The sequence below is a fragment of the Muntiacus reevesi genome, chromosome 3 (assembly GCF_963930625.1).
Source record: "Muntiacus reevesi chromosome 3, mMunRee1.1, whole genome shotgun sequence".
In the NCBI taxonomy this organism is placed as follows: Eukaryota; Metazoa; Chordata; class Mammalia; order Artiodactyla; family Cervidae; genus Muntiacus; species Muntiacus reevesi.
The window spans coordinates 103,093,113-103,106,767 of record NC_089251.1 but is presented as its reverse complement, the minus strand read 5'-3'; the positions used below and the strand labels follow the sequence as shown (position 1 = coordinate 103,106,767).

Below are 13,655 nucleotides of genomic sequence, written 5' to 3'. Positions count from 1 at the left end.
AGACAGCTGGAGCCCTCAGCCGGGCTCACACAGGACCCTGACCGGGACAGACTGGGACGCGACAGGAGGGGTCCCCGGGGTGGGGGGTGATGGCCAGGCCCGCTTACTTGAAGTTGATGTTGGCACAGACCAGCATGTCGTTGAGCAGGAAGACCCGGCGCTCCTTGGACTTGATCAGCTGCCCGCGGTCACCGTAGACGGTCTCCGTCAGCGTCTCACACAAGAGCAGCTGCCGCTGGCCCGAGGTCAGAAGCTAGGGGGGGAGACCAGGCAAGGTCAACACCAGCATCGCTCACGGGCTGGTCCGCAGACATCACTGCGCCAAGCACCCAGGATGGTCCTTCCACGCCCAAAGGGGACTGCAACCAGGAGAGGCGGGGGTGAGGAGGGGCCACGTCCTCCACCCCTGGGGCCCGGAGGCACTCACCGCCAGCCCCCTCCATCCCTGCCGGCAGCATGGCTCCGGGGCACAGAGCCCCGCCCCGGCCCCGAGGCACGCCGTGGAGTCCCCGGGCCGGTGTCGGCCGCCTGCCCGCACCTCGGCCTCCTCGGCTGTCACGTGGATGACGGCACCAAGGCTCAGGTTGCCAGGGAAACGCGTGACCGGCTATGTGGCCACGGAGCCCCGGACGGGCTCGCTCAGAATTATTAAGAACTTCAAGACAACGATGGCAGAATGTCAACCCAAATGCAGGGCCCCCTGAGTGCTGGCCCTAGGGAGGCGGCCCCGCGGTAGACACCCCGCAGATGGCCCCTGTCCCCACGGCTCATGCGGCCTCAAGCAGGCAGACTCCTGGCCCGAAGGCAGGTCCCGCTCCTCACCCTGACCTGTTGACCTGTGTCGGCCCCAGACCTCAGGGAAGGCCTCGTGCGGGGCTGGGAGGGCTCTGCTGGTCAGCACGGCAGCCCTCGGACCAGGCTGACCAGGCTGAAGACCTTCACGCCTCCGGGCAGGCGTGTGCCCACCCCAGGCTGACACCAGCCAGCACGGGACCGGCCTCAGAGCCAGGTACCCACGGAAAACACGTCTTTGCTAAGGGACTTTGCGGAGGAAGAAGAGTGTTCAGCCAAGTTCATTCCCAAATCCAAGCACATTCTCACAACAGCCACCCCCGTCCTCCCCATCCTCGCAAGGAAAAGGGCGGATCACCCCAAAACCTCTCCCGGAGAGAACACCCTGCCATCCTCTGAAGAACCACATCTGTCCGGGCAGCACGGAACCCTGAGCAGCCCCACACGCCACTAGAGAGCCCACGTCTCCTTTCACCAGCTCGAGCGTCCCAAGGCCCCCCATTCCCAGATGAGGGGACAGAGACCCCCATGGCAAAGCGGCCTGCCGAGACCCCCTGCTGGCTGAGCAGCAGGGCAGGCTGGAGCCGGGCCACACGCACTGTCTGCAGCCTGAGGCAGCTGGCCACACACCCGCCAGCTCCAGGCTTGGGGTGAGAGCAGTCAGGGAAAGGCCCGTGGCTCCCAACACATGCACACACAAAAAAAATCTCAGGGTCCCCCAGGGGTCCCCCCATGACTGCAAAGGCTGGGCTCCCCCACCTCACAACTTCCACCACCCAGCTGACCACCGGCTTGTGAAAACACAGCTGGGACCCTGAGGATAGCAGGCCCCAGAAAAGACAGCCACATGTGCCGTGACCGGGAACGTGGGACAGGAAAGTCCCCTGCCTTCTGGCAACCACCCTCCTGCCACTTAAGCAGATAAAAAAAAAAAGACAAAAGAACGCTCGGATATTGCACAAGCAGCGCCTGCACCCAGGTCCTGAGCAGGCACATTTTGAAACGGCCGACACGGTTCCGCTCCGGGCACGCCCAGTTTCGCTTCCACTTCTCTCTGGGGGGCGGGCGGCGAGGGGACAGCGCTGGCTCAGAGCGGCCGAGACCACGCCGGGGGCCAGCTCCCCCGGCCAGGGAAGGCGCGGCGTGCAGCCACGGCCACCACCCCGAACGCATCCAGCATAGCCACGTGACGATGGGGAACTCGGGCCCGGCTGTCAGTCCGTCTCCCAACACCAGACGGGTCTCCCTGACCTCCAGCCAGAGGCCACCGCTCCTGCGGCCTGGGTGTCCCCCAGTGGCCAGAGGAGAGGGGAGCACAGCTCTTTCTCGAGCCTAGGTGTAAAGAGAATTCGCCCAGGTGACTGCACAGGTGTGCAGTGAAGGTGCAGTGCACAGGTGAACCGAAGCAAGAGAAGCGCTCACGGTCACAGAAGCGGAGCGCAAGCAGGAGACAGAAGAAGACGCTCCTCGAGCGTAAAGACCCTCGGACGCCAGCACGGCGGCTGTGACGGGGCCGAAGTCACGTGCCTGAGAGGCGTTCCGAAATAGAAGGCTGGGGGAGCCCCGCCCGGAGGTGGGGAGGAGGGATGCCCCCACCCCAGAGGCCCACCCTGGGCAACCCTGGACGAGGCACCCCTGGGGAGGGGCTCCTCTCCTGCCCTATCTTTTCCTCCCAGCTCTATCCTCCTGGAACAAACCTAGGTGGAGCAAACCCAGCTGCCAGCAGGTAACTTTAGGGGAAAGACCCGGATGGGGGCTGAGGGGCGCGGGTGCCTGCTACTTGGGTGACCGGCCCCACGTGAGAAGGTGGGCCAGGATGACAGCTCTTCCAACCCTTCGAGAAGATGAATGAGTCTAAATTTTGTGGGACACTTCTCCATCTCTAAATGCTGGCAACCAATTTCATCTTCTTAAAAGTCCTGTGTGGGCCTGAGTACACTTGTGCAGCCTGAATTTGGCCTGAGGTGGGACCGTCTTAAGATGCAGGACCCCGAAGCTTAGAACAGCGTGTCCTGGCCCTGCGCCACGGGCCTGCAGTACAGATCAAAGACGCCGGTGCAGGTCAGAGAGCATCACAGGCTATAAAGCGCGGGCCACGTGGGGAGGGCCACGTGGGGAGGGCCGCGGTACTCATGGCGACGCTCGACAAACATTAGAAAGCTCTTCCCCTGTGGCTGAACTCCCACCGACCTTAGCCACCACCCTGAGTTCTGCTCTTGGGGGCACAGAGCCAGCAGGCTCCGAGTTTCTCCCCCGGATGATCTGAACACCTTCCTGTGACCCTACGCGATGTCCCTTCCCCAGGGAACAGCTCTTGTTCTTGCCACGTGCCCTGGGGTGTGGTCACCTCCCCGCAAACCATCAGGGCCAAATCCCACCCTCTACTGAGTGAAAGGGGGCGGAGCCCAGGGTGGGGGACCTCCCAGATGTGGGTGCAGCTGCAAGGTGTGCGTGCCACAAGCTGCCAAGGACACACAGGTCTAAGTTCCCCGGCGGGCGACTCCGGGAGGTGACTGATTCTGTGTTTTACAAACAGGGTTCTCTAGAGACCTCCCGGAATCCACCTACCAACACAGTGGACACGGGTCCAATCCCTGGTCCAGGGAGACTCCACACACCGGGGAGCACCTAAGCCTGCACACCACAGCTGCTGAGCGCCACGTCCTAGGGCCACGAGCCGCAGCCACTGAAGCCTCATGTCCCAGGGCCCACGAGCCGCGACCACGGAGCCCTGGAACCACAGCCACTGAAGCCTCGTGTCCCAGGGCCCACGAGTCATGACCACGGAGCCCTCAAACCACAGCCACTGAAGCCTGTGTGTCCCAGGGCCCACGAGCCGCGACCACTGAGCCTGTGAGCTGTCTCTACTGAAGTCCAAGGGCCCAGAGCCCGTGCCCCACAAGAGAAGCCCCCGCAATGAGAGCCCGTGCACCACAACAAAGAGTAGCCCCTGCTCGCTGCAAATTAAAAAAAAAAAAACACAAAAAAGCAAAGAATACCCATGAAGCCAAAAATAAAATAGATAAATAATAGTTTAAAAAACAGAGTTCTCTAATAGACTCATCTGAAAGTTAAGATTTTTTTTGCTAGAATGTTTCTAAGTTGCAATCTCAAAATATGGCATGGATTTTTTTGGGGGGGGTTTCTTCTTAAAACGTAACACTACTAATGACAACGGCCACCCTGCATTAAGGACTCTGGGTCTGCCACTTTCCCAGTGTTCTCCTTGGCCTTGCAGAAGCCCTGAGGGTCAGGCGCTATCCAACTCCTTTCAGAGGAAGGTTTCAGAGGAAGCAACTGAGGTTCAGAGAGTTGGGTGAGTCCCCACAGTAAACACCAGTGGCAAAATCCGGATTCACACCCAGACTCTGCCTCCACGGCCCAGTGGTTTAAACATAATACTAGGCTATCATTTCTGGCATCTTTACTGGCAATTCTACAGATAAATAAAATCAGCTTTTATCCTAACAATGCCTGAGTGGTAAACTAATGTGAGGGTGGCCGGGAGGGGGTCTAGTCAAGACTGCTCCTCGGGACTTCCCTGGAGGTCCAGGGGCTAAGAAGCCGCCTGCCGATGCATGGGACACAGGTTCGACCCCTGGTCTGGGAAGACCCCACAGGCCACGGGGCAACTGAGCCCACGCCCCCGAAAGCCCGTGTCCCGAAACGAGCAAAGCCTCCACGCCGCAACCAGAGAAAGCCCACAGGAAAAAAAAGACCCAGCACTGTCAAAATAAATAAATAAATGTTACGTGAGAAAAAAAGACTTGTCCTCAACGTAAGGTCGCAGACCCCAGAAGAGCGAGGAGCCACCCCTGTCGGCCACCCGGAGGCGCTGAGAGGTGGGCGGCGGGCGCACCCACCTTGTTGAGGCTGCTGCGGTCGCTGATGCTCTTGGTCAGCTGCTGGATCTCGGCCACCTGGTCAGCCAGCCGCTTCTGCTCGTTGAGCTTCTCGGCCAGCGTCTCCAGCTCCGTGAGGGCCAGCTGAAGCGACAGTCTGTCTGGGTGGCCCCTGGGCGTGTTCTTCAGCATGTCCTGTGGGGGCCCAGGGGGAGCCAGGACTGAGACCCCCACCCCAGCAGACCCTCAGCCTCTAGGGTCCCCGCAGAGACCCGGCCAGACAGGGACCCAGCCGGGAGCCTGGGGAGCCTGCCAGGCCCCGAGAAACAGCCACCGTGTGAGAACGTGAAGTCACGCGACTGGGGGGACCCAGCCCGGCCACAGTGACAGAGAGAGTGTGGAGACGACACCCACTGCTGCCGCTGTCCGCTCTGAGGACGGGGAAAGATGCTGCTGGGGCCCTCTGGGGGCTCACCTCCTGCCCAGAGACCCCCGGCAATTGGGGGGGGGCTGATGCTCCCTCGGGAAGCCTGGAGCACCCAGACCAAAGCCCTCACAGGACTCTCCCCCCTGCCAGGAGCCCCAAGGGCACTGAGGTTCCACGTGACCCCCACCGCCATGAGCGACTGTCTGCACCCGTCATCGGGTTCCCACCGGCGGAGGGAAAGGACGCTGAATGGGCTCCACCCCGGGGGCAAGGAAAGCGGGGCTGGGGGCCGAGACCCTGCCCACCCTGCACAGCCTACGCGAGGGCTGTGGGTGACAGGGCAGAGCCAGGCCTCCCACCCCGACCCCTCCAGGCATGTACCCACCCCGGCGGCCGCCAGAACCCGCTGCGGTACCTGCAGCAGGAGGATGAACTGCGGAAACCTCTGGATGGGCTTCACCATCAGTCCGTAGAGCGTGACGCGGTCGGGGCTGCAAACCTGGCGTCTCTGTTGGGGGAGGCGGCGTCACTCACTGCGCGTCCCACGCAGGGGCTCAGCTCCCGGGCACAGCGTGCAGACCCGGGCTCCTCTCCCCAGGACGCTGGCCGGCCTCGGGCCCGAGGGAAGAGCGAGGGAGGCCCCCGGGTCCGCAGCCAGGGGTCCCTGCCTCCACGGGGGCCCCCAGCACAGCCCCGCAGCCTCGGGGGCCTGGAGAACCACGTTAACGTCTCTGGGCTAAAAGTGTAATAACTAGGACCGTCAGCCGTTTGTTCAAGAGGTCAGGCCTCTAGAAGGAGCTGAGACCACCTTTCCCTCCACGTAAAGTGAAGTGAACGGGCCTGGGCCGGGGTGGGGTGGGCACGGGGCTTCTCACTGTCCTGGGTCTCCCTTCTGTCTCCACCACACCACCCACGCGCCTGTCACCTTGACACCTCGGCCCCTGCAAACCAGGGACGTCCCCACTGGCCTCCGCTTCCATCTGCGTCCACCCGAAGCTTCAGTGGCACCCCACTGCCTGCACTATGACATCCCAGGCCCTGGGCCTGAGGCCCAGATCTACCCGAACTGAACTCAGCAGCTCTGCGCCTCTCTCCCGGGCACCCTGTGCCCCCAGGACCCAGCTGGACTTGCCTCTGACCTTTGCCCACCGCCCTGGTGCCTGGAACACACTCTTCTGTCTCCCTGTTTCAACCCCACCATCCCCCCAGGACCCGCGTCAGATGGGACCCCGCTGAGAAAGCCCCCTGACCCTCCGGGATCTGGACTGTGGGTTTGTCTTCTGGGGCTGGTGGTCGTGGCCCACCTATGCCCTCTGCTGGGCAGGGTCTCCGTCTGAATTATGACCGTGCTCTAAGGAGAGGGGGCTACTCCACGTGACCCCACAGCGCCGAGGCCCACCTGAAGACCCACCCAAGCCCAGCCCCTATCAGCAAGATGTCACGGCTCCCCTTCTTCCTGTCAAAGCTGCAGATCCCAAGTGGCTCATGAACCCTCTAATTCTCCATCAACCCCTTAGGGGGCGGGGAGCAGAGGCTCATCTTCTCCCAGGGGACTGGGGATGCCCCAGAGGAAAGAAGAGAGGTGTCGGACCAGAGAAACGGTGGGCAGCGGCACCCCCTCCTGAGAAGCCTCCCTGCCCCCCCGCCATGGCCGGGGCCCCGGACCGCCCGCAGGCCCACCTTGAGGAACTCGAGAAAGGCGGGCTTGGTGAGACAGGCCTTCTTGATGATGGACATGGCGTTGGTGAAGTTGTTCACGTAGTCACTGTACACGTCTAGCACCATGGACTTGGAGAACTGGACCGGGCGGGGGTGCCGCGGAGGGTCACATCCAGGCGAGGGGGCGGGCGGGCGGCACCCCCACCCTCCCCGCCGGCCCCAGCCCTCCCCGCCCGGGGGCTGTCGGCTAGCCTGGAGGTCAGGAAGCCTGTCGCCCAGCGAGGGCCGCGGACAGGGCGCAGAGGCACAGACCCCAGGCCGCGGGGGCAGGCGGCGGGGCCCGGAGGTGGGCTGCGGGCCGAGGGGGCGGCGGGCCGCGGGGGCTGCGGGCCGAGGGGGCTGCGGGCCTGTGCTCCACGCGCCCCGCCTCCGAGGACGGCGCTCCCGGCCGAGCCCGCGGACGCACCGACCAGGGCGCTGGGCTCTCACAGCCGTACTTTCTGCCTTTTAACCCAATTGCCTAGAAGACGTCAACGCGGGCTCTGCCAACCCGACCCTCTCTCACCCCCGGCACCTCTCTGGGGCCCACAGACGGCCGTTTCAGGAACCTACAATCCCCTCCGTCCACAGATGGGCGCTGAGCCCAGAGAGAGCGCGAGTTTGCAGGGGCGCCGGGAACGGGCAGATCTCCGGGTGCACGCCCCGGCGGGCCCGCCCTGACGCCGCTCGGGGTCCTCCGGGCCCGGCCCTGTCCGGTGGGAGCGCTCCGCGGGAGACGTGAGATGGGCGAGGTGGCTGCCCACGGCGGCCAGCCTCCTGGGGGCGAGCGGTGAGCAAGCCCCGGCCGGGCGACGTCTGCAAGGACACGCGGCGCGCCCTCCCTGGCTTAGCCGGCCGACTCGGCGCCGCCACCCCGGGCCCCGCGGGCGTGGACACGGGGAGCAGGCAGGCAGGAGGCTGGCGGTGTGCGCCGCGGCGGGCCGGGGGGCGTGGGGACACCTACCGAAGCCACGAAGAGGTCGCCGATCTTCTCGCTGGAGTCCCACTCGGCCACGCGGGAGGACAGGGCGATCTGGAACATGGAGTGGCAGTGCAGGATCTCCTTCACGCGGAAGAACACCGCGCGGCACTTGCGCGCGCTCAGCGCCTTGGGCTCCATCTCCATCAGGGGGTTGCGGTAGTCCTGCGGCCGGGGGCGGGCGGGCGGGTGAGCGCCCCGAGGCGTGCCGCCCACTGCCCCCGGGGCCCCGGGGCGCGGTCCTTCCTGCCGCCGGAGCGCTCGGCCCGCGCTGCTCACCCGGCCTGCACGGGTCTCCGCGAACGCAACACTCCTGAGCCCCGTGACTTCGGTGGGAAGCTGGGCTTGGGGGAGACGTGAATGCAAGGGGCGCCGTGGAGGCAGGCCCCGGGGCCGGCCCGGATCGGCTCGCCCACGACTGAGCCAGGCTGCCCGACGAGCAGGGAGGGGCAGCGGCGTCACAGGAGACCGAGCGCCACGGCCTCCAGCCGGCTTTGTCAGAAACACGGGGTATCCTGTCTCCACCTGCCCGGGGTCTGGGCGCCTCCACTGTGGATCCAGCCTCGGTAGGGGAAGCAGGAGTGTTCCGAGCATCCTCCCACCCCAGCAATGCCCCTCCCCGGGGTCCTTACAGACAGCCCACAACATCGCGGAACAGTCACCGTTTCAGGAATGTAAACCAAACAGACCAGGCTGGCCACCTTGCTCATGCAAGGCTCTACTCAGCAGTTCCTGGGCATTCTGACGGCGAGGGAGGGCGTGAGCCCGACGCCCCATCCCAGGAGCTCGAGGCAATGGGAGCTGTGGCCCCGCCCCGGGGCCCCAGAGCGATGAGGAAGCAGGATCTACTCCCGGCACCAGAGGGACCAAAGTCTCCCGTCCAGGCCTGGGGGCCCAGATGGTAGAGAATCTGCCTGCAGTGCAGGAGGCCTGGTTAGATCTCTGGGTCAGGGCGGTCCCCGCAGGACGGCATGGCCACCCAGTATTCTTGCCTGGAGAATCCCACGGACAGAGGAGCCTGGAGGGCTGCCATCCACGGGGTCACAAAGAGTCAGACACGACTGCGTGCCCTTCGGTTTTCGCTCTCAGGCCCATGGGATAGACCTCATCTCACTGAACCCCAACGTCATTTCAGAAAACCCAGTCATCCCGTGCACTGAGGCACCAGAAATTCGCGGAGTCCCCCATTTGGAGGTCCTGCTGTCCCCACAGAACCACTGGCTTTGGTGCCTTCCCTTGAAAACTGCCCACAGCCCCCAAACACTCCTTGTAACACGCCCCTGGAGTCGTACCTGGAGGACCCGCTTCAGAGAGTCCACGTAGCTGCCCTCGCTCTGGACGATGGAGCCGAGGATGTGCCTCCGGACCACCTGCTCAGGCAGAGAGCACAGTCAGCACCCATGCCAGCGATGCCAATGGAGCGCAGGCGGGGCACCCAGAGACGGGGAAAGGCGTCACAGCCAGCGGAGCAGCAGGAAGTCGTCTCTCCCAGAGCCACTCCTGGACCACTGGATTCTGGCGGCTGGCACCACCTCCCAGAGCCCCAGCCCACCCCAAACAGATGCCCGTGCTCCCCAGATGGTAGCATGAGGTCCGGGGACGCGGGGACTGCAGGGTCCTGCCCGGCCTGTGCACGCCCATCCAGGGATGGGGAGCCACCTCGCTCCTCCACGGGACGGGAGGCCTCCTCCATCTCTGGCTCACCCTTGTGCAGAGCTCCTTCTTAGACAGAACTGAAATCTCAGCTCCCGCCACTTACAGATCCAATCCTTAACCGATCCCTCTCCCAGGAGACAGTCCTGAGGGTGTCCTCCCACCCGCTCAAGTGGACTCTGCTTCAGGCTAAACATCCCAGCCCTTCGCTTCCCCTCTCCCCCCATCTCTCAGCCCAAATCAGTGCCTGCCCCAGGGGCGGCCCAACAGTGCCACTCAGGAAGCCCTCACGTGGACACGGCAGCACACAGGGGCGTGGGCCTTTGCTGCACCCTGGAGTCACGTGGCTTCCACCCCGGACACTCTGCATTGCTCTGGGGTGCCACCTGGCTAGCGGGGCTTTCTAAAGCCTCCCGCGTGACCCCATTGTGCAGCAAAGCTGGGACAGGGCCCATGAAAGGTGTTGTAAGTGAGCGGCGCCTCGGCCCAGGGCAGGGAGCATGACCGACCCCCCCACGCCCCCGAGCCGTCCTGAGCGCGGCGGTGCAGGCGCCCCCACCACCATCCGCCTCCTCCCTCCCCGCGCTGGGGCGCCCCGTGCCTCTCCTCCCACCGCCGTGCCTGGCCTGGGCCTGACTGTGCCCCCGGGCTGTCTGACGAGCCAGCCGCCACCCTTCAAGCTGCCCTGCGAATGGACGCTCTGTGCAGGACTCCCCAGGGGTGCCCAGAGCAGCCCTCAGCCTCCGCCTGCTGACGTGGGGGTGGTCCTGTGCCCCAGAGGCGGCCAGCAGTACCCCTGGCCTCTCTCCAGCAGACTCCAGGGGCCCCACCCCCAGCGGTGAGCACCAAAGCATCCCTGGACACGGCCAGACATCCCCTGGGGGGCGAAATCACCTCCACCGAGAGCCACTGGCCTGAAGCAACCAACATCTCTGCTCCAAGAGATGCAAGAGGCTCCCGACCCGGCCGACGCCAGAAAGGGGAAGCTCGGCTTCTGGGCGGGCAGGCCGGGGTCCCGCCCGGCTCTGAGCTCTGAGGGTGACTCACTGCCCAGGGGATGAGGCTGGGGGCCAGCGCCCCGATGCTGCCAGGGCCCCAGTAGGAAGGAAGCAGGCAGACAGGCGAGAGGTGTGGCCGAATCTCTCATTTTCAAAAGGGGCGCGACGTCAGGATGTCCTGCCAGCCAGACCGGCCAATCGCTTGATGTGTCTGCCGCCCAGATGCATCTTGCTCAGCGTCCTCGTGACCAGAGGGAGGTAGGGGTCACCCCCCGGCCTCGGGGAGGGGAAAACCAGCCATGGGGAGGGCCTCAGTCACGGCTCTGCCACAGGGTCCCAGGGCACAGGTGCCCCGATCTCAATGTGACCCTCTGGGAGGAGGAAGACACACACCCAAGAGCCAGGCTCCTGGGAAACTTGGAGTGACTCTGGGGTCTGAACTGACGACAGGTGGGCAGATGGGGGGCCAAGCGCCCCCAGGGTCCCCTCCGAGCTGGGTGAGCTCGATGCTGCCCAGCCCTCTCTTGACTACAGGCCTTTTCTTCAGACACCTTTGTCCTTTTTCAGGAGCCGCTCTGGTGGTCTCGGGGCTGAGTGGCTAGGATGCCAGGGGCAGCCCCGCCCCACCCGGCAGAGTGGCGCCGACCCACAGGGTCCAGCGCAGCCAGCCTGTGCGGCGGGTCGAGTGGTCCCAGGAGGCCCCTTGCCCATCTGGGCTCTGCCACTGACCGTCGCCTCCCCTTCCAGACCCAGATGGGCGCAGTCCCAGGCAACAGGCTGGGACCTGCTGTCCCACCCCCCGGGGACTGACCTGCTGCGGGGTCAGGCCATCCGGCATGGGGCCCAGTTCCGGGGCTGGGGGTTTGATGTCTGAAACGCTGACCTCCAGAAGCCCCATGTCCTCCTCCTCCGAGTCACCTGGAAAGGGAGGTGGGCTGGTGATGCGTGCCGGGCGAGAAGGACGCACCTGCTCAGACTCCAGGAGCCGGAGCCGCGCCCCCTGCAGACCAGCGCCCTGGGAAGAGCAGCTCCTCGGAGCGGCTCGGAGGGTGACGGCCCTCCCCACATCCCCTGGGGGATGCCCGCCCAGACACAGAGGTGAAGGGCGATGGAGCGAGCGGGGAGAAGGCCACGGGGGCTCAGCTCTCAGGACCCACCCTGCCGGGTCCCTGTCCTTGCTCAGAGCCGCCCGCCTCTGCCTGCCAGAGGCCAGGCCGCCCGTGTCCCCATCACCAGGCACTAAAAATAGTTTTCTTCTGGACACCGAAAAGAGGGAAGCAAGCAAGTCCTGAGAACAAGTTGTTTGGCTCTGTGTTTTCATCTCCCCCCCAAAAAAAAAGATCCAAAAGGGAAAAGGCTCAGCTGGAGTCCAGCAGGGGTTGCGGACGCAAGTGGGGGCGGCTCTTCAAGGGCAGAGCTGGGCAGACAGAGGCTCAGGCGGAGAGGCAGAGTCAGGCAGAGCGCGGGCCCCGAGTGGCGGACACGGGCCCGGGGACACGGGGCCCCGCGGCCTGCAGCCCTGGGAGCCGGGTCAGCAGCCGGGGCGGCCGGAGGAGGCGCCGGGGAAGCGGGAGGAAAGGTGCCCGGGGCGGGGCGGGGCGGGGACAGGCAGGCGGGCCTTACCTGAGCAGGAGACGGAGGAGGAGGAGGAGGAGGACGGGCCGCGCCCGGCCGTGGTGGGGTGGGCGCGGGGGAGGGCCCCCTGCCCGGCCCACATGGCCCCCTGGGCCCGGCCCCGAACCCAGCCAGGCCGCCCAGCCCGCGGCTTCCTCTTCCCCCACGCGCCTCGGGGGAACATTCTTGGCCGGTGATTCGAGCCGGCTGCGGCTATTAATAACGCCTCTGGTGGGAGGGTCACTTTAGGAAAGGCTCCGGGCTCGCAGGCGGGGTGGGGAGGGCCCCAGGATGGGGAGGGCAACTAGGGACCGTTCCTGCCAGCCAGCCTGCCCGCCCCATCCCGGCTCCGGCCTCCCTGATCGGGGCCGGGGCTTCCTGCAGCACATGCCGTGGTGGGATTAAGCCCGTTTCACAGATGAGGGGAAGGACCAGGCGAGGCCAGGAGGCCGTGGCACCAGGGCGGCAGCCAGGTCACCGAGACGCTGTCCCAGCACCAAACGCCTGCTTGCTGGGGCTCCGCCGGGAAGAAGGCCTGCCGCGCGGGGCGGGCAACCGTGCTGGGTTCTTCCCGCGTATCGCTCTGTCATCCCCCCGAGGCCCCCGACACACAGGCCCGATCAGCCCCAGTGTACAGACCAGGAAGCCGAGCCACAGGGAGGCCCATGTGCAGATTTCAGGAGGGTGCGGGGCCTCACCGTCCTCCTTGGCGTGGACGCCTGTGCTCACCAGGCCCTGAGCCCTCACCTCCGGCCTCACTCCAGCCAGAGGAAGCCTCTTCCGTCCCCTCCACGCCTGTGTGTCCCCAGGCAAGACACTCACCCACTCTGTCTGTTCCCTCCCGTCCAGGTGGGAGCAGGACAGCCCTCCGCACCAGTTTGGTGCTTATAAGGATTGAATGAGAAGCTGTAAAGCTCTTAGCAGAGCGCCTGGCATCCCAGCAGTCGCTCCACGAACACTGACTTCCTGACCGTCTGGTCCTCCCCACCTCCGGAGCGTCACCCACGCGGCTCCTCGGCCAGGAGCGCCCATCCCCCCGGTGCCCTGCCCGAGGGACCTGGGTCCCCTTCTCCTCTGCTCTCAGCCCTGATCTTTCATTACCACGTTCCAGACTCACTTCCCCCAGGCTCCCGCCATGGTACCCTGCGGAGCAGCTGGTCACTTCCTGCTGATTCGCCCGCCTCCCGCAGTGTACCAGGCGCTCCTGGAGGCAACTCAGCTAACAGCGTCCGTGCACTCAGCAGGGAGCAGGGCACTTAGCTGGGTTTCCATAAACGTCGGCAGGTGGAGAGAGGGGTGAGTGGACAAAGGCACATTCAAAGATGAGGTCGGGAGGGACGTCCCCGCTGGCTCAGCGGTTAAGACGCTGTGCTCCCCAGGCCGGGGACCAGGGTTCGATCCCTGGGCAGGGAACTAGATCCTGCAAGCCCCAACTAAAGCTCCCAGGAGCTGCAACTGAAAAAAGATCCAGCTCGCTGAGAGGAAGACCTCACAGGAGTCAACGAGGATCCCTCGTGCCGCAACTAAGACCCAGCTGAGCCAAATAATAAATATTGAAAAAAAAAAAAAAAAGCAATGATGAGGCCAGGTGAGAGTGACAGGCAGGAGGCCCAGGGCAGGGACGCTGAAGGGAGATGCCCACGGTCCCCAGG

General features: G+C 64.9%; 1 protein-coding gene across 16 annotated transcripts in view; it reads right to left on the bottom strand.

Moving 5' to 3' along the window:
* ARHGEF10L (Rho guanine nucleotide exchange factor 10 like) overlaps positions 1-13,655 on the bottom strand; it is a 153,619-nt gene that overhangs the window by 60,724 nt on the left and 79,240 nt on the right. For 14 of the 16 annotated variants that reach the window (XM_065929912.1, XM_065929911.1, XM_065929918.1 and 11 more), the window contains 7 exons: positions 11,201-11,307; positions 9,031-9,108; positions 7,724-7,903; positions 6,742-6,858; positions 5,477-5,569; positions 4,656-4,829; positions 108-253 (listed from right to left, as the gene is read on the bottom strand). In XM_065929912.1, coding sequence (XP_065785984.1) covers positions 108-253; positions 4,656-4,829; positions 5,477-5,569; positions 6,742-6,858; positions 7,724-7,903; positions 9,031-9,108; positions 11,201-11,307 — 895 coding nt within the window. Of the gene's footprint in view, positions 1-107; positions 254-4,655; positions 4,830-5,476; positions 5,570-6,741; positions 6,859-7,723; positions 7,904-9,030; positions 9,109-11,200; positions 11,308-12,012; positions 12,203-13,655 lie in introns of those variants that run through there. The other 2 variants (XM_065929923.1, XM_065929927.1) reach the window with 1 other exon arrangement.